This window comes from Takifugu rubripes, chromosome 19 (genome assembly GCF_901000725.2).
Source record: "Takifugu rubripes chromosome 19, fTakRub1.2, whole genome shotgun sequence".
Lineage (NCBI taxonomy): Eukaryota > Metazoa > Chordata > Actinopteri > Tetraodontiformes > Tetraodontidae > Takifugu > Takifugu rubripes.
This window is the reverse complement of record NC_042303.1, coordinates 12,290,340-12,309,788: the sequence shown is the minus strand read 5'-3', so window position 1 is coordinate 12,309,788 and position 19,449 is coordinate 12,290,340. Positions and strand designations below refer to the sequence as shown.

The window sequence follows — 19,449 nt, the reverse complement described above, 5'->3', positions numbered from 1 at the left end:
GATTATAATTAGTTTTTGGGAATGATGCTCAGCCTTTACAAGTGCACACTTTTGTGTTTCTCATTTCTTTCTCCAACACACAAATGTAAAAATGAGTTTTCAGCTACGACTACAATTCATTTTTCTTCTCTTCATGTGTCTATGTGTAAAAAAAACTCCACTGTTTTCCAAATGACTTTTAATAATTGGTCACATCTATGTTTGTTAATCTGAAGAGAACTTCTAAAACTTGTGGCTTTTACCACAACTTGGCCCAAAATTGATTAAAATTGCGAAATGAAATACAGACAGACAGACAGACAATTTCTTTAATATCCTTTATGTTTAATCTCTTTGATATGAAAGCCCATTATCCTCTTTTATCAACCATATATGTAATATAAATATGTTTAGTTTACAACCAACAACAATCAGCTTTATTGCATCAGCAGATTGACTACATTTGTTCTGCGGTAGGCCTTTTGAAATGTGTAAAGAAATTATATTTATGGATAGTTTGTAACAAGATAGTTTCCAACTGTATGTTTAGGAGCCAATTCCCAGCTTCGCCCTCTACGAGCGTGTTTAATAGCAGGCTAATTATCCCACAGACGGTTTTGCAGGATGCGTGGTGTTATCAGGGTTATCGCAAAGCTTTGGGACTGGTTATGGTGGGAGAATGTGGAGAACAGGGAAATTTCACAGATACAGGATTATAATTAGTTTTTACGAATGATGCTCAGCCTTTACAAGTGCACACTTTTGTGTTTCTCATTTCTTTCTCCAACACACAAATGTAAAAATGAGTTTTCAGCTACGACTACAATTCATTTTTCTTCTCTTCATGTGTCTATGTGTAAAAAAACTCCACTGTTTTCCAAATGACTTTTAATAATTGGTCACATCTATGTTTGTTAATCTGAAGAGAACTTCTAAAACTTGTGGCTTTTACCACAACTTGGCCCAAAATTGATTAAAATTGCGAAATGAAATACAGACAGACAGACAGACAATTTCTTTAATATCCTTTATGTTTAATCTCTTTGATATGAAAGCCCATTATCCTATTTTATCAACCATATATGTAATATAAATGTGTTTAGTTTACAACCAACAACAATTAGCTTTACTGCATCACCAGACTGACTACATTTGTTCTGCGGTAGGCCTTTTGAAATGTGTAAAGAAATTATATTTATGGATAGTTTGTAACGAAATAGTTTCCAACTGTACGTTTAGGAGCCATTTCCCAGCTCCGCCCTATACGGGCATGTTTAATAGTAGGTTAAGTATCCCACAGAAGGTCGATTGGCATTTCTGCTGCAGCATCACTTCCAGGGTTTTCTCTTGTCTCTTATTTTGTGGGAGGTTGAGGTGTTTTGAATTAGGAAGTCACTTTTTATCATTCAGTCGCTTCACTTTATTCATGTGTCCTATCCACAGAAGATACACTCCATGACAATGGCATTCCAAAAAGGAGACCATCACAATCTTGGCTTCAACTTTAGCTCACACAAGAGAAATGTGGACTGGCGACGGATCAATGTTCTGAACATTGATCTACTGGTGAGGACGGTAGATATCGATGCCCTTCAGGAATACATCAGTGATGTCACCTACTGCAGCTTGGAGACTGTGCGGTGTCCGCAGTGCATGTCCCCCGCAGACCCGACATTAGTCAAACTCTTTCGGCTGGCTCAGTTGTCACTGGAGTGGCTGCATCATTGCCAGGAAAAACTCATTTCTGGCTTGCAAAACACAGAGGATAAGCTGAAATCCAGTGAGGAAGAGTGCCAAAAGCTTAAGGACAAGAATAAGGAACAAGAGGAGAAGATGAAGGGGATGGTCTCTGAGCTGAAGTCCAGGAGAACTATTATTAAAAAGCAACAAACTCTGTTTGCAACAAACATCAACAACGGCATCCAGGTAGCGTTCAGATGTTAAAGCCTCGCTCCTGAGGAATATTAAAACCATTGTTTTAACAAAAGTCAGTCAAAAGGTCTGGTTTTCGAAAAAACAAAAAAAAGTTAAATATTGGCTCTGTTGTCTTTACTTTCAGTGTGGACACTGTGAGAAGAACTACCTGAATGCCTTCTTCCTTCAGAAACACATGCTGCGGCGTCACCCAGACCAGTGCCAGAACTGTAAATACTTCACACGTGACATTCATGTTCCACTGGTGTGGACTCTAAAAACCTTGTTTTTTACATCTTTCCAGTAATGGTTAAAATTGATCAGAAGAATTCTGAGATCGAGAGTCTGAAACTGGAGATCAACAGTCTGAGGATGCAGCTGGCCCAAGCAGCAAAGGTAGAAGAACCACACTGCTGTTGGGTTTGTGATGTGACTGAAATGTTTGGGCAGATGTCCAGACAAAACCATTTCTGTAAATCCATGTGGTGAAAAACAGAATGTCATTGTCTCCTTTGACAACCAGGAGCAGCAGGAAAAGCTGGAGCTGCACTACGAGAAGGAAAAACTGAAGCTGGAGAAGTCAGCGATGCAGGTGGAGGCCGAGAACCTGAGGCTGAAGGCGGAGAACCTCCGTCTGCAGCACGAGAAGCTTGAAGAGCAGACAAAGAGCGGGAGGCTGCAGCAGGAGTTGCAAAATGAAAAGGAGGAACGCCAGCAGCAAGTCATGATGTTCCAGGCAGTGATCCTGAATCTGGAGGAGGAGAAAGTGGAGTTCCAAAATGGAAAGGAGGAACTCCAAGAGGAAACCACGATTCTCCGGGCAATGGTCCTGAGGCTGCAGGAGGAGAAAGTGGAATTGCAAAATGGAAAGGAGGAACTCCAGCAGCAAACCACGATGCTCCAGGAAGAGATCCTGAGGCTGCAGCAGGAAAAAGTGGAATTTCAAAATGGAAAGGAGGAACTCCAGCAGCAAACCACGATGCTCCAGGCAGAGATCCTAAAGCTGCAGCACGAGAAAGTGGAGTTCCAAAATGGAAAGGACGAACTCCAGCAGCAAAACACGATGCTCCAGGCAGAGATCCTAAAGCTGCAGCACGAGAAAGTGGAGTTCCAAAATGGAAAAGACGAAATCCAGCAGCAAAACACGATGCTCCAGGCACAGATCCTGAGGCTGCAGGAGGAAAAAGTGGAATTTCAAAACATAAAGGAAGAACTCTGGCAGGAAACTACGATGTTCCAGGCAGAGATCCTAAAACAGCAGCAGGAAAAAGTGGAATCTCAAAATGTAAAGGAAGAATTCCGGCAGGAAACTACAATGCTCCAGGCACAGATCCTGAAGCTGCAACAGGAGAACCTCACGCTGGAGTCAGAGAACAGCACCCTGAAGGATGTGAATGAGGTGAACAGTGACACTCAATCGGTCCCTACAGATGTTCTAATAATGGTCCAGATGTTCACCTGGTCTTTATAGAGATATTCTTAAACCTTCTGCTCAAAATGAGCCTGATTGAAACAGATCCTAGTTTGTGATCTCTTAAGCAGACTCCGTTCCAATGTCTCTGTGTGTGTGTGCATGTATGTGTGTGTGTGTGCAGAAACAGGACCACGGGGTGCAGAAGAAAAACAGGAGGGAGCAGAACAAAAGCCGGAAGCAGACGGTAAGGACGTCAGATTCACACCGGCTGCCACTCTGACACAGGCTGCATAATTAGGTTGAGAGAGGAAGTGAAATAACACATGATCCCCCAGAATGTGCAGCGCACGTTAATGAGCATTTTCACCATGGATGTATGGTGAAAAACACAAATGGGGAAATTCTAGACTTAAATTCGTTCGAGCTCGGCAAGTTTTTAAAAAAAAAAAATGAATGTCTCAGCCTCAGAGTGACGGTTCCCTGACTCTCTGGCCTTAACGCTTTGGATTGAGGTACAACTTCATGCAAACATTAAAATGATCTGTCATTTCACAGGGGAAGGTCTCCATGCCCACTCCAACCCAGAGCTCCACGATGTAAGGAAAATTTGATAGTGTGATGAATGTGATTAAGGAGATCAAAATATACTTCTCCTCTCTTTAAATAGTCACACCTTCATGAGCAGCTTTGCATGGCTTTGAATTTAACTGATTTAATCTGGCAACTCCTCAGATTTGTTGATGACTCCTCAAGTGACGAAACGTCCAGTGAACAGGAGACTAAAATACAAAAATGGCAGTTACAAAAGCAGGAGTGTGACACATTCCAGAGACCCAGTGAGGACATGCGGAAATTGTCCCACCGTCCTCAGCTACCCAGTCAGTCTGAGAGAAATGAACTGCAGACTGACAAGAAGCTGACTGGAAATAAGAAGGAGAAACCTGGTAAAGGTCACTCACTGTCCACCTCCCACCCTAATTTAAACATGCAAATCATTGTGATGAACTATTGGTGATTGTGTTAAAATGGTCACTTTATGTGTTCAGAGATGCCAGCGAGATCTCAGTTCAGGCTGCCCTCTAAAGTCATCCAGGTAAAGCCTGCAGCACCAGTCAGCAAACTCCTGGAGCAGCCGGCAGAACTGGACAAGATGTCCACAGCCAAACCAAAGTAAGTCAATGCCATGGAAGAAAATTTAATTTAGAACTAGACTCTTTCTTGTCGTCCTCCATCAATGTGAGACTATTGATCGTCTCTAAATGTTTTTGCTGAAGCTCTTCAGTGTGACTGATCTTAAAAACTGTTTCTCCAACACCTCAGATACCCTTCTGTCTCAACATCCAGTTCAGGAGAAGAATCTGAAACTGGAGGAGACACCAGTGAGCAGGAGGAGGACAAGCGGAAATTGTCCCGCCGTCCTCAGCTACCCAGGCAGTCTGAGAGAAATGAACTGCAGACTGACAAGAAGCTGACTGGAAATAAGAAGGAGAAACCTGGTAAAGGTCACTCACTGTCCACCTCCCAATCTAATTTAAACATGCAAATCATTGTGATGAACTATTGGTGATGGTGTTAAAATGGTCACTTTATGTGTTCAGAGATGCCAGGGAGATCTCAGCTTAGGCTGCCCTCTAAAGACATCCAGGTAAAGCCTGTAGCACCAGTCAGTGAACTCCTGGACCAGCCGGCAGAACCGGACAAGACGCCCAGAGCCAAACCAAAGTAAGTCAATTCCATGGAAGAAAATTCAGTTTTGAACTCGACTCTTTCTTGTCGTCCCCCATCAATGTTAGACTATTGATCGTCTCTCTTTAAATATTTTTGCTGAAACTCTTCAGTGTAACTGATCTTAAAAACTGTCTCTCCAACACCACAGATACCCTTCTTACTCAATAATCAGTTCAGATGAAGAATCTGAAACTGGAGGAGACACCAGTCAGCAGCAGGAGGTCATGCGGATATGGTCCATCCGTCCTTGGCTACCCAGTGACTCAGGGGGAAGTGAACAGGAGACTCACAACAAGCTGGATGTTAATAAGAAGGGGGAACCTGGTAAAGGTTCGTTGTGTGTTCCATATAAAGCTATACAGTTTATTAGAATATTGTACTGTATTACATGTCATTGCAGTGAAGCATATTTGTCGTTATTATCAGGATATTAAATTGTAAAATACTGCACAGTATAAGAAAACCCAACACAATCGTTTCTAGTTTCGTCTGCTGGACGTTCTGCTAAAGCACAACCAGAGGCGATGACATCTACAGAAGCTCCAAAGAAATTTTCTTTCCTGTAAGAAATGTCAGATTTCTGGAAAAACAAATGATTTTCTATTTATTATTTCCACCTAAATGATAAGTTTTAAATGGTTTTAAATTCCTGCTTATTTCCCTCCAGGAACATATTCAAAAATTTAAAAAAGAAATTGAAGGGAAAAACGGAAAAAAAAGAACAGAATGAAGTAAAATCGGAGAAACCGGTTGAGGGCAGACAGAGTCAACAGCAGACCAACAAGGTGAGTTTGGGGGACAAAAGGTAAGGCCTTTGTTGGTGTCACCGGAAACTCAACAGATGACCGACTTTAAATCTTAGATTTTCGAATTTTAAGTTTTTGAAAAATTGGTCCCCTAAAACTCACAATAGCTCAAAAAATGGCCACAAGCTCATGTAACTCAAGGCCTCCTTTATCTTTTTAATTTTGAAGAAAAAAACTCAAAGCTGTTTCAATAATAATTAATAAACTAATAATAAGAAACAAATAAGAAAATCCAGGCCCACCTTTCACAGCTCTGTCCATCTTTTCTAGACCCAGCAAAAGCAGCAGAAGAGCAAGAATATATGTATTAAAAGATCAGCAGCCAGCAGCCAGCCAGCAGCCAGCCAGCTAGAGCAGAAGACTACTGTGAACAAGTATCCGTGGTTCCGCCCTAAAAAGTAAAATAACAATGAAGACATAAAGAAAGAGCCATGCAGGAAAAGCTGCCAGCAGTCATGTTGATGGAAATGTATAGTGAGCAATATTTATGTGATGTTTGATCAAATAAATGTAATTGAATGTTGACGCAATTTTAGCAACTGAAACATGCGCGATCTCATAGATTCACTTTGTATGGATGAACTTTGAAGGTTGACTGTGTTGATTAGGATGTGCAAGTGGATGGGAATAAATCCTGGACAATCCCTCCCACCCGCTCCATAACACAGTGGACAAACTGAGAAGCAGCTTCTAAGAACGGTGGAGGAAGTCATTCCTGCCATTACACTGTATAATTCCTCCTTCTCTGTCAGAGCTGTACTCTCTTGACTGGATTTATGCATCAGCTCGGGTGCCCTCCAAACCCATTCAATTACATTAATTGTTTAATGCTTATGTTTTAATCTTATTTCTATATTATTCTATATGTATGTAAATATGCTTATAATTTATTATTGTTTTTATCTCTATGCCTACATTCTAACCTTATTTGTATTTTATTTTATTTCTATACTTTGTAAATACACCTGCTGCTATTTGTGTCTATACACTATAGTTACATTCCTTCATGTCTATGCTGCTATTACAATTCAATTTCCCTATGGGGGTTTATAAAGTATATCTTGAATCTTGAAAACAAGCACAACCCTCTGTGTGTGTGTGTGTGTGTCCAAATATTTGTATTAATGAGGACCCCATGTTTCACTGTGGCTTAAGTGTTGTGGAAGAGTAACTACCGTTTTTTTACGACCATAAGGCGCACCTAAAACACTGAGATTTTCTCAAAAATCGACGGTGCGCCTTCTAATATGGAGCGCCTTGTGTCTGCTGTGTGCCTTTGGTAGGTGCACTACGGTAAACGCTCCGCCAATCGATTAGCGACACCTACGCGTAAGGATCCCTTAAAATGGCGCCGGTCAAGCGAGACCTATATGAATGAGGCTTACTTTAAACTGCAGGCCATCGAATATGTGGCTGAAAATGGCAATCGAGCAATCTTAGTGTTTTCGCTTTATGAGGCGGCGGCATCTCTCCCTACGCGCGAGGAAAACTGTTGCGCAGCGGCTGCCCGCGGATTACCAGGAGAGGGCGGCCATCTTCCGCACCTACTGCCGCGACAAGATAACGGCGCCCAGCCACATCTATGAGGCAGCGGCGGGCAAGTTATGCCACCATATGCGGGTGGATTGTAGACGCATGGGCTATAATACCGTCTTCATGTACTGTAAGAGCTTTCACAAAATCAACGCTGAAGCGGAACCGGTCGGTGAGTCTGATTCAGATGATTAAGAAGAGGAATTCGGGATGTTGGACAATGAATAGGAACGGGCGAGAGGGAGAATAAAGCTGAGATGAAGGCTGCTCCTCCCACAAGCGCCCTTCTGCTGACTGTTTTTACGTGAGGATGAGCAGACAAAAAAAACAGCTAGAGACTGAATCAAGTAGGTTTGAAGGAACGCATGATGTGTCAGAGCTGCTGGGTTCATACTGGTTTGTTTTTGAGTACACACATCACCCTCGTGTCCCCCAAATAAATGCAACTACTCTACTTATAAGCACGGTCAAAAAACAAGCTAGTTTCCAAGTTTAAGTTTAGGAGCCATTTCCCAGCTCTGCCCTATATGGGCATGTTTTTCCATGGCACTGTTGCTTGTTGAGGGTCAGGCCCTGGGATTCTGTAAAGCACCTAGAGACGATTTAGATTGGAACAGATGCTATATAAAGACTGATTGATTGATTGATTGATTTGCTCCATTTGAGTTTGTGGGTTCCTGAACATGAACTAGCAACAGGCAGACGAATGCCAACTCCTTGGCGCACAAGTGGCAAAGGCCCAAGTCTGGAACTTCTTGAGTATGAAATGCATGCCTAAGTTGACTATTTGGCTATTCTTCATAAAAGAATACCCACATATGTTTGTGAAAGGCAGCAGCAGGAAGAGGCGCAACAGAGGCTCGACGAGCACCACAGTGAAACCACAAGATAAGGTATTTGTAAAGGTGTTCCGGAGGAAGTGGTTTGACGAGTGTCGTCAAGGTCCATTTGAAGTTGTGCGTTGTTCCGGAACTGCTGTCCAGGTCAAAGTTTCGCCAACATAGTATCACTTGTCGCATTGTGTCTAGGCTCAGAACAAAGTGGCACAACCCCGCCTTCAGATGACACCAATTCTACCAGCAATTTTACTGCTGCCTCGGGTGCTAGGAGAATGAGAGAACTTGCACAATTTCACAATCTTGAATCTATCCATTGGAGAAAAATCTAGGAGAAAAATGGGGTATCGGTTGGTTTCCGTGGTATGTTGTTGTATTTCTTGCCGAAAATATTGACAATATCACTAATGAAACCATAAGAGGCTTTGAACATCTTTCCAATGCTCAGAGGAGTCACAGACTTACGTTGTTGAAAGATGACATGGCTTTAGATTACATCTAGGTTACATCCAATGGGAGATGTATTGTTTCAGGTTCTCGGTGCAGTCGTAGTGTGATAGTTTGTTTTTGCACTTTGTCATTGACCTGTGCCAAGGTGTTGATATTGCATTGGATTGGTGTGGTGATGCCTGGCAATCAGACCCAGATGCCGCTCTTAAGTGATAAAGCTTTGGTTGATTCAGATGAGGACATTCGTTACGACTTGGCTCAAAGTTGTAACAAATAGAGGGAATCAGCACACAGAACGATCAAATCATCTAAATATTTTATTGAGAAACCCAAACCAAAATGATGAGACGGCCATGAGGTGTGGTGGCAGCAGCCCAGCCAGAGACTGAGACACAGGAGAACCGCCCCTTTTATGTCCTCTGGCTCCTCCCAGCTCGCAGGTGAAACCAGTCTCACTGACGACCCACCCAGTCTCTGGGTAAACAAAACAAAACACATGGGCGGGCCGTCACACATTTCTGACAAGATGGTTGATAAATATGCAGTATATTCGATTGAGATATGATACTCATGCTCTGATATGTTTGTACTGTATTCCTCTTAATGAAACCAATATTTTGTTTGCAAGGATACTGCCAGATCTGTTTCCAGGACAGTAGTTGGGGATCTACGTTGGGGTGACAACTATGTTTGAATGGACTCACTCAAAATGAACATTGAAAGATGCTGGAGGACACTGAATGAAGATGTGGAACAACTGAAGATGTGAATCACCTGAAGATCCTTCATCAGGGGACTACGAAGTACAAGTTCAAAAAACTGCAGTTTGATGTGTTTAACACACACACACACACACACGTTTTTTGTCAATAAAGTTATTTGGGTGATTTCATCAGTAGGCAGATGTTATGAAAACTCAGGTTTTTGGTGAATAGGGAGATGAGTACTTAGGCAGGGAAAGTTCCGAGGTAAGGTCCAATGGGTCGACCAGCTTGACCATGGACAGTTTTTTTATTTTGTTTCTGAGTGTCTCATTTGTGTTTGCCAAACTCCCTGAATATAACCTTTTCGCAAAATTTGCTTGGAGTACCATAGGTGGTCACCATAGACAGAGGGACCATCAGAGACTTGCTCTCACAGTCCACTGAATTTTCATATATGAATTACTCCTACCCAATCAATCTTTTGCTCATGTGCATAAAATTATCCTACTTTATTGGTCACCATCAACTTCAATAAAACTTGATTATCTTTTTTACTTTGCGCAATTTCGGGGGGGTGGTTATGTAGTATCTGAAGTCTATGCCTCTATTCTCTGCAGGCCTTGACCTTTGTAAAGCCACAACTTGTTTTTCAGCCAGCTTGACGCCATCTCAAGATATGTTTTACAGGTGTCCTGCGACCCTTGTTCTTTTCATGTTTGTGATGGATATCTTGTTTCTTTCCCGTAAGAGAAGCTGATAAGAGGTGATACTGGGGTCCATAGGCTCCTCATTGTTCTTCACATGAGGATGTGTACCATGATGCCTTGCTTCCATTTTTGATAATAACTGGACTCTATTCCATTTGGTTGGCTATACTGTGTTATGAGGTCATCGGAGAAGAATGTGTTTACCTGACTATATAAGAAGGGGTTATCGAAGTAAGCACTTTGGAGATCTTCACCATTTCACCTGCAAAAACTCCCTCGGGCAAGCTGCGGTGTCTGATTGATACCTGACTGTTCTCTCCAATAAACATCTCTTATAACCAAGTATGTGTCTGCGAAGATTCCTTCCTCATCAACACCTCTCGATTACCACCAGAAGAAAATATACCACAGGACAAACTCCCATAAACCCTCAAGCACCCTGCAGGGGATATAGAGTTGGCCCAGTGTTCCACAGAAAGGACCAAAACCACATCATTTCTATGAAATCCAGTGTTCAACTATCGGTCGAATTCTCAACTCCGGTGCTCTGGCGTAGACCTTGCCAGGCACGCTGAAGAGTGTGATCCTGCTATAGTTGGAACACACCCTCCGGTTGCCCTTTTTAAAAGGAGGTACCACCACCCAAGTGGCACTGTCCCCAAATGCCATGCGATGTTGTAGAGGTGTGCCAGCCAGGACAGTGAGGAGCTCCTCGAAATATTCCTTCCACCGTCCGGCAATATCCCCAGTTGAGGTCAGAAGGTCCCCGTCTGCACTATCAAAAATTAGCAGAGCACTGCTTCCCCCTCCTAAGGCGCCGAATGGTTTGCCAGAATCTTTTCTCGCCTGACCCATAGTCTTTCTCCATGGCTTCCCTGAACTCCTCCCAGACACAAGTGTTTGCCTCCTGGACAGCCCGAGCTGCAACCTGCTTGGCCTGCTGTTTGGGGAGGTGTATGGGGCAAGATGGCCAGATAGAACTCCTTCTTAAGGTTGACAGAGTCCCTTACTTCCAATGTCCACCACCATGTTTGTGGCCCGCCGCGACAACTGGCACCAGAGACCTTGCTTCAACAGCTTGATGCTGCTGCATCAGCAATGGAGGGAGGGAACATGGTCCACTCCGACTCGATGTCCCCAGCCTCCCTTGGGATATGCGTGAAGCTCTTCTGAATGTGGGAGTTGAAGATCTCCCTGGTAGAGGGCTCAGCCAGATGTTCTCAACAACTCCTCACATTACATTTGGGTCTACCGGGCCTGTTTAGTCTTCTCCCTTGCCAGTGAATCCAACTCACCACTAGTTTGTGAGTGGTTGACAGTGCAGCCCCTCTCCTCAGCCAAGTGTCCAAATGTGCACGAATGGACACCGTTTTGCATGAACACGGTGTTTGTTATGGACAAACTGTGATGAACACAGAAGTCCAATAACAAAACACTACTCGGTTTCAGGTCGGAGAGGCCGTTCCTCCCAATTACGCCACTTCAAGTGTCACTGTCTTTGCCCACATGGGTGTTGAAGTCCCCCAGTAGAAGGATGGGATCCCCAGTCAGAGCACTTTTAACCACCCCCCCTCCTAGGGACTCCAACAAGGCTGGATGTCTGTGCTTCTGTTTGGCCCATAGACACAAACAACAGCATGAGACCTTCCCCTCATGGATCTTCCTGTGGGTGGGGAGCCTACAGGAAGTTGGGCATATGTCGCCATTTCGGGCTGCACCCCGGTCCGGTCCCTTGGGAATAGCTCCGGCCACCAGGCCTTTGCCTGTAAGCCCCAACAAGATGTCCACAGCCCAACCAAGGTGAGTCAATGCCATGAAAGAGGATTCAGTTTTGAACTAGACTCTTTCTCGTCGTCCTCCATCAGTTATACTATTGATTGTCTCAAAATATTTTTGCTGAAACTCTTCAGTGTGACTGATCTTAAAAACTTTCTCCAACACCTCAGATACCCTTTTGTCTCAACATCCAGTTCAAGTGAGGAGTCTGAAACTGGAGGAGACGCCAGTGAGCAGGAGGAGGACATATGGATATTGTCCTGCTGTCCTCAATTGACCAGTGAGTCAGAGGGAAGTGAACTGGAGACTGACAACAAGCTGACTGTAAATAAGCAGGGGAACCCTTGTAAAGTTTTGTTGTGTGTTCCATATAAAGCTATACAGTTTATTAGAATATTGTACTGCATTACATGTCAGGAGGAGTGGAAAACAAGACAAACTCAAGAGGAACGCACGAGAGGGAGAATAAAGCTGAGATGAAGGATGAAGGCTGCTTCTCCCACAATCGCCCTTCTGCTGACTGTTTTTACGTGAGGATGAGCAGACCAAAAAAAAACAGCTAGAGACTGAATCAAATAGGTTGGAAGGAACGCTTGACGTCCCAGAGCTGCTGGGTTCATACTGGTTTGTTTGTTTTTGAGGACACACGTCACCCTCGTGTCCCCCAAATAAACGCAACTGCTCTACTTATAAGCACGGTCATAAAACAAAATAGTTTTAAAGTTTACGTTTAGGAGCCATTTCCCAGCTCTGCCATTTATGGGCATGTTTTTCCATGCCACTGTTGCTTGTTGAGGGTCAGGCCCTGGGATTCTTCTGTAAAGCACCTAGAGAAGATTTAGATTGTAGCAGATGCTTGGTTGATTGATTTGCTCCTTCTAGGTTTGTGGGTTTCTGAAAATAGAATGGAATAGATTGTTTCATTCATGATTGGTTACCATGTTCAGATTGTCTTTAATTTCTTTAATATCTTTATGTTTAATCTCTTTAATGATAAAAGCCCATTATCATCTTTTATGATTGTTTACCGTGTTCAGATCTTTAATCTGAAGAGAACTTCTAAAACTTGTGGCTTTTACCACAACTTGGCCCAAAATTGATTAAAATTGCTAAATGAAATACAGACAGACAGACAGACAGACAATTTCTTTAATATCCTTTATGTTTAATCTCTTTGATATGAAAGCCCATTATCCTCTTTTATCAACCATATATGTAATATAAATATGTTTAGTTTACAACCAACAACAATCAGCTTTATTGCATCAGCAGATTGACTACATTTGTTCTGCGGTAGGCATTTTGAAATGTGTAAAGAAATTATATTTATGGATAGTTTGTAACGAAATAGTTTCCAACTGTACGTTTAGGAGCCATTTTCCAGCTCCGCCCTATACGAGCATGTTTAATAGCAGGCTAAGTATCCGACAGAAGGTTTTGTAGGATGTGTGGTGTTATCAGGGTTATCGCAAAGCTTTGGGACTGGTTATGGTGGGAGAATGTGGAGAACAGGGAAATTTCACAGATACATGATTATAATTAGTTTTTGGGAATGATGCTCAGCCTTTACAAGTGCACACTTTTGTGTTTCTCATTTCCTTCTCCAACACACAAATGTAAAAATGAGTTTTCAGCTACGACTACAATTCATTTTTCTTCTCTTCATGTGTCTATGTGTAAAAAAAACTCCACTGTTTTCCAAATGACTTTTAATAATTGGTCACATCTATGTTTGTTAATCTGAAGAGAACTTCTAAAACCTGTGGCTTTTACCACAACTTGGCCCAAAATTGATTAAAATTGCAAAATGACAGACAGACAGACAGACAATTTCTTTAATATCCTTTATGTTTAATCTCTTTGATATGAAAGCCCATTATCCTCTTTTATCAACCATATATGTAATATAAATATGTTTAGTTTACAACCAACAACAATCAGCTTTATTGCATCAGCAGATTGACTACATTTGTTCTGCGGTAGGCCTTTTGAAATGTGTAAAGAAATTATATTTATGGATAGTTTGTAACGAAATAGTTTCCAACTGTATGTTTAGGAGCCATTTCCCAGTTTTGCCCTCTACGAGCATGTTTAATAGCAGGCTAATTATCCCACAGACGGTTTTGCAGGATGCGTGGTGTTATCAGGGTTATCGCAAAGCTTTGGGACTGGTTATGGTGGGAGAATGTGGAGAACAGGGAAATTTCACAGATACAGGATTATAATTAGTTTTTACGAATGATGCTCAGCCTTTACAAGTGCACACTTTTGTGTTTCTCATTTCTTTCTCCAACACACAAATGTAAAAATGAGTTTTCAGCTACGACTACAATTCATTTTTCTTCTCTTCATGTGTCTATGTGTAAAAAAAACTCCACTGTTTTCCAAATGACTTTTAATAATTGGTCACATCTACGTTTGTTAATCTGAAGAGAACTTCTAAAACTTGTGGCTTTTACCACAACTTGGCCCAAAATTGATTAAAATTGCGAAATGAAATACAGACAGACAGACAGACAGACAATTTCTTTAATATCCTTTATGTTTAATCTCTTTGATATGAAAGCACATTATCCTCTTTTATCAACCATATATGTAATATAAATATGTTTAGTTTACAACCAACAACAATCAGCTTTATTGCATCAGCAGATTGACTACATTTGTTCTGCGGTAGGCCTTTTGAAATGTATAAAGAAATTATATTTATGGATAGTTTGTAACGAAATAGTTTCCAACTGTACGTTTAGGAGCCATTTCCCAGCTCCGCCCTATACGAGCATGTTTAATAGCAGGCTAAGTATCCGACAGAAGGTTGATTGGCCAACATTTCTGCTGCAGCATCACTTCCAGGGTTTTCTCTTGTCTCTTATTTTGTGGGAGTTTAAGGTCTTTTGAATTGGGAAGTCACTTTTTATCATTCAGTCGCTTCACTTTATTCATGTGTCCTATCCACAGAAGATACACTCCATGACAATGGCATTCCAAAAGGAGACCATCACAATCTTGGCTTCAACTTTAGCTCACACAAGAGAAATGTGGACTGGCGACGGATCAATGTTCTGAACATTGATCTACTGGTGAGGACGGTAGATATCGATGCCCTTCAGGAATACATCAGTGATGTCACCTACTGCAGCTTGGAGACTGTGCGGTGTCCGCAGTGCATGTCCCCCGCAGACCCGACATTAGTCAAACTCTTTCGGCTGGCTCAGTTGTCACTGGAGTGGCTGCATCATTGCCAGGAAAAACTCATTTCTGGCTTGCAAAACACAGAGGATAAGCTGAAATCCAGTGAGGAAGAGTGCCAAAAGCTTAAGGACAAGAATAAGGAACAGGAGGAGAAGATGAAGGGGATGGTCTCTGAGCTGAAGTCCAGGAGAACTATTATTAAAAAGCAACAATCTCTGTTTGCAACAAACATCAACAACGGCATCCAGGTAGCGTTCAGATGTTAAAGCCTTGCTCCTGAGGAATATTAAAACCATTGTTTTAACAAAAGTCAGTAAAAAGGTCTGGTTTTTGAAAAAACAAAAAAAAGTTAAATATTGGCTCTGTTGTCTTTACTTTCAGTGTGGACACTGTGAGAAGAACTACCTGAATGCCTTCTTCCTTCAGAAACACATGCTGCGGCGTCACCCGGACCAGTGCCAGAACTGTAAATACTTCACACGTGACATTCATGTTCCACTGGTGTGGACTCTAAAAACCTTGGTTTTTACATCTTTCCAGTAATGGTTAAAATTGATCAGAAGAATTCTGAGATCGAGAGTCTGAAACTGGAGATCAACAGTCTGAGGATGCAGCTGGCCCAAGCAGCAAAGGTAGAAGAACCACACTGCTGTTGGGTTTGTGATGTGACTGAAATGTTTGGGCAGATGTCCAGACAAAACCATTTCTGTAAATCCATGTGGTGAAAAACAGAATGTCATTGTCTCCTTTGACAACCAGGAGCAGCAGGAAAAGCTGGAGCTGCACTACGAGAAGGAAAAACTGAAGCTGGAGAAGTCAGCGATGCAGGTGGAGGCCGAGAACCTGAGGCTGAAGGCGGAGAACCTCCGTCTGCAGCACAAGAAGCTTGAAGAGCAGACAAAGAGCGGGAGGCTGCAGCAGGAGTTGCAAAATGAAAAGGAGGAACGCCAGCAGCAAGTCATGATGTTCCAGGCAGTGATCCTGAATCTGGAGGAGGAGAAAGTGGAGTTCCAAAATGGAAAGGAGGAACTCCAAGAGGAAACCACGATTCTCCGGGCAATGGTCCTGAGGCTGCAGGAGGAGAAAGTGGAATTGCAAAATGGAAAGGAGGAACTCCAGCAGCAAACCACGATGCTCCAGGCAGAGATCCTAAAGCTGCAGCACGAGAAAGTGGAGTTCCAAAATGGAAAGGACGAACTCCAGCAGCAAAACACGATGCTCCAGGCAGAGATCCTAAAGCTGCAGCACGAGAAAGTGGAGTTCCAAAATGGAAAAGACGAAATCCAGCAGCAAAACACGATGCTCCAGGCACAGATCCTGAGGCTGCAGGAGGAAAAAGTGGAATTTCAAAACATAAAGGAAGAACTCTGGCAGGAAACTACGATGTTCCAGGCAGAGATCCTAAAACAGCAGCAGGAAAAAGTGGAATCTCAAAATGTAAAGGAAGAATTCCGGCAGGAAACTACAATGCTCCAGGCACAGATCCTGAAGCTGCAACAGGAGAACCTCACGCTGGAGTCAGAGAACAGCACCCTGAAGGATGTGAATGAGGTGAACAGTGACACTCAATCGGTCCCTACAGATGTTCTAATAATGGTCCAGATGTTCACCTGGTCTTTATAGAGATATTCTTAAACCTTCTGCTCAAAATGAGCCTGATTGAAACAGATCCTAGTTTGTGATCTCTTAAGCAGACTCCGTTCCAATGTCTCTGTGTGTGTGTGCATGTATGTGTGTGTGTGTGCAGAAACAGGACCACGGGGTGCAGAAGAAAAAACAGGAGGGAGCAGAACAAAAGCCGGAAGCAGACGGTAAGGACGTCAGCTTCACACCGGCTGCCACTCTGACACAGGCTGCATAATTAGGTTGAGAGAGGAAGTGAAATAACACATGATCCCCCAGAATGTGCAGCGCACGTTAATGAGCATTTTCACCATGGATGTATGGTGAAAAACACAAATGGGGAAATTCTAGACTTAAATTCGTTCGAGCTCGGCAAGTTTTTAAAAAAAAATAATGAATGTCTCAGCCTCAGAGTGACGGTTCCCTGACTCTCTGGCCTTAACGCTTTGGATTGAGGTACAACTTCATGCAAACATTAAAATGATCTGTCATTTCACAGGGGAAGGTCTCCATGCCCACTCCAACCCAGAGCTCCACGATGTAAGGAAAATTTGATAGTGTGATGAATGTGATTAAGGAGATCAAAATATACTTCTCCTCTCTTTAAATAGTCACACCTTCATGAGCAGCTTTGCATGGCTTTGAATTTAACTGATTTAATCTGGCAACTCCTCAGATTTGTTGATGACTCCTCAAGTGACGAAACGTCCAGTGAACAGGAGGAGACTAAAATACGAAAATGGCAGTTACAAAAGCAGGAGTGTGACACATTCCAGAGACCCAGTGAGGACATGCGGAAATTGTCCCACCGTCCTCAGCTACCCAGTCAGTCTGAGAGAAATGAACTGCAGACTGACAAGAAGCTGACTGGAAATAAGAAGGAGAAACCTGGTAAAGGTCACTCACTGTCCACCTCCCACCCTAATTTAAACATGCAAATCATTGTGATGAACTATTGGTGATTGTGTTAAAATGGTCACTTTATGTGTTCAGAGATGCCAGCGAGATCTCAGTTCAGGCTGCCCTCTAAAGTCATCCAGGTAAAGCCTGCAGCACCAGTCAGCAAACTCCTGGAGCAGCCGGCAGAACTGGACAAGATGTCCACAGCCAAACCAAAGTAAGTCAATGCCATGGAAGAAAATTTAATTTAGAACTAGACTCTTTCTTGTCGTCCTCCATCAATGTGAGACTATTGATCGTCTCTAAATGTTTTTGCTGAAGCTCTTCAGTGTGACTGATCTTAAAAACTGTTTCTCCAACACCTCAGATACCCTTCTGTCTCAACATCCAGTTCAGGAGAAGAATCTGAAACTGGAGGAGACACCAGTGAGCAGGAGGAGGACAAGCGGAAATTGTCCCGCCGTCCTCAGCTACCCAGGCAGTCTGAGAGAAATGAACTGCAGACTGACAAGAAGCTGACTGGAAATAAGAAGGAGAAACCTGGTAAAGGTCACTCACTGTCCACCTCCCAATCTAATTTAAACATGCAAATCATTGTGATGAACTATTGGTGATGGTGTTAAAATGGTCACTTTATGTGTTCAGAGATGCCAGGGAGATCTCAGCTTAGGCTGCCCTCTAAAGACATCCAGGTAAAGCCTGTAGCACCAGTCAGTGAACTCCTGGACCAGCCGGCAGAACCGGACAAGACGCCCAGAGCCAAACCAAAGTAAGTCAATTCCATGGAAGAAAATTCAGTTTTGAACTCGACTCTTTCTTGTCGTCCCCCATCAATGTTAGACTATTGATCGTCTCTCTTTAAATATTTTTGCTGAAACTCTTCAGTGTAACTGATCTTAAAAACTGTCTCTCCAACACCACAGATACCCTTCTTACTCAATAATCAGTTCAGATGAAGAATCTGAAACTGGAGGAGACACCAGTCAGCAGCAGGAGGTCATGCGGATATGGTCCATCCGTCCTTGGCTACCCAGTGACTCAGGGGGAAGTGAACAGGAGACTCACAACAAGCTGGATGTTAATAAGAAGGGGGAACCTGGTAAAGGTTCGTTGTGTGTTCCATATAAAGCTATACAGTTTATTAGAATATTGTACTGTATTACATGTCATTGCAGTGAAGCATATTTGATTTGTGTAGACGTTATTATCAGGATATTAAATTGTAAAATACTGCACAGTATAAGAAAACCCAACACAATCGTTTCTAGTTTCGTCTGCTGGACGTTCTGCTAAAGCACAACCAGAGGCGACGACATCTACAGAAGCTCCAAAGAAATTTTCTTTCCTGTAAGAAATGTCAGATTTCTGGAAAAACAAATGATTTTCTATTTATTATTTCCACCTAAATGATAAGTTTTAAATGGTTTTAAATTCCTGCTTATTTCCCTCCAGGAACATATTCAAAAATTTAAAAAAGAAATTCAAGGGAAAAACGGGAAAAAAAGAACAGAATGAAGTAAAATCGGAGAAACCGGTTGAGGGCAGACAGAGTCAACAGCAGACCAACAAGGTGAGTTTGGGGGACAAAAGGTAAGGCCTTTGTTGGTGTCACCGGAAACTCAACAGATGACCGACTTTAAATCTTAGATTTTCGAATTTTAAGTTTTTGAAAAATTGGTCCCCTAAAACTCACAATAGCTCAAAAAATGGCCACAAGCTCATGTAACTCAAGGCCTCCTTTATCTTTTTAATTTTGAAGAAAAAAACTCAAAGCTGTTTCAATAATAATTAATAAACTAATAATAAGAAACAAATAAGAAAATCCAGGCCCACCTTTCACAGCTCTGTCCATCTTTTCTAGACCCAGCAAAAGCAGCAGAAGAGCAA

General features: G+C 42.5%; 2 protein-coding genes across 2 annotated transcripts; both read left to right on the top strand.

Moving 5' to 3' along the window:
- The first annotated feature begins 3,053 nt into the window (after nt 1-3,053).
- LOC115246956 (uncharacterized protein DDB_G0290301-like) lies at nt 3,054-18,929 on the top strand. Its single transcript, XM_029827033.1, has 9 exons — nt 3,054-3,292; nt 3,489-3,551; nt 17,162-17,202; nt 17,339-17,553; nt 17,656-17,779; nt 17,930-18,105; nt 18,208-18,331; nt 18,486-18,667; nt 18,831-18,929. Exons 1-9 carry the CDS (start codon nt 3,125-3,127, stop codon nt 18,911-18,913), a joined length of 1,176 nt encoding a protein of 391 aa, XP_029682893.1. The 5' UTR covers nt 3,054-3,124; the 3' UTR covers nt 18,914-18,929.
- LOC115246957 (uncharacterized) lies at nt 4,108-6,575 on the top strand. The gene is made up of 8 exons (XM_029827034.1): nt 4,108-4,251; nt 4,354-4,477; nt 4,628-4,803; nt 4,906-5,029; nt 5,184-5,365; nt 5,519-5,597; nt 5,703-5,820; nt 6,112-6,575. Exons 1-8 carry the CDS (start codon nt 4,152-4,154, stop codon nt 6,241-6,243), a joined length of 1,035 nt encoding a protein of 344 aa, XP_029682894.1. The 5' UTR covers nt 4,108-4,151; the 3' UTR covers nt 6,244-6,575.
- Nucleotides 18,930-19,449: the final 520 nt, after the last annotated feature.

What these genes read in the sequence shown, in the direction of transcription:
- LOC115246956 (XM_029827033.1), top strand. Translation starts at nt 3,125, where the DNA reads ATGTTCCAGGCAGAGATCCTAAAACAGCAGCAGGAAAAAGTGGAATCT. An exon ending in ATGTCCACAGCCAAACCAAA is followed by an intron (nt 17,780 to 17,929) that starts GTAAGTCAATGC and finishes CCAACACCTCAG; the next exon opens with ATACCCTTCTGTCTCAACAT. An exon ending in ACGCCCAGAGCCAAACCAAA is followed by an intron (nt 18,332 to 18,485) that starts GTAAGTCAATTC and finishes CCAACACCACAG; the next exon opens with ATACCCTTCTTACTCAATAA.
- LOC115246957 (XM_029827034.1), top strand. Translation starts at nt 4,152, where the DNA reads ATGCGGAAATTGTCCCACCGTCCTCAGCTACCCAGTCAGTCTGAGAGA. An exon ending in AAATAAGAAGGAGAAACCTG is followed by an intron (nt 4,252 to 4,353) that starts GTAAAGGTCACT and finishes TTATGTGTTCAG; the next exon opens with AGATGCCAGCGAGATCTCAG. An exon ending in ATGTCCACAGCCAAACCAAA is followed by an intron (nt 4,478 to 4,627) that starts GTAAGTCAATGC and finishes CCAACACCTCAG; the next exon opens with ATACCCTTCTGTCTCAACAT.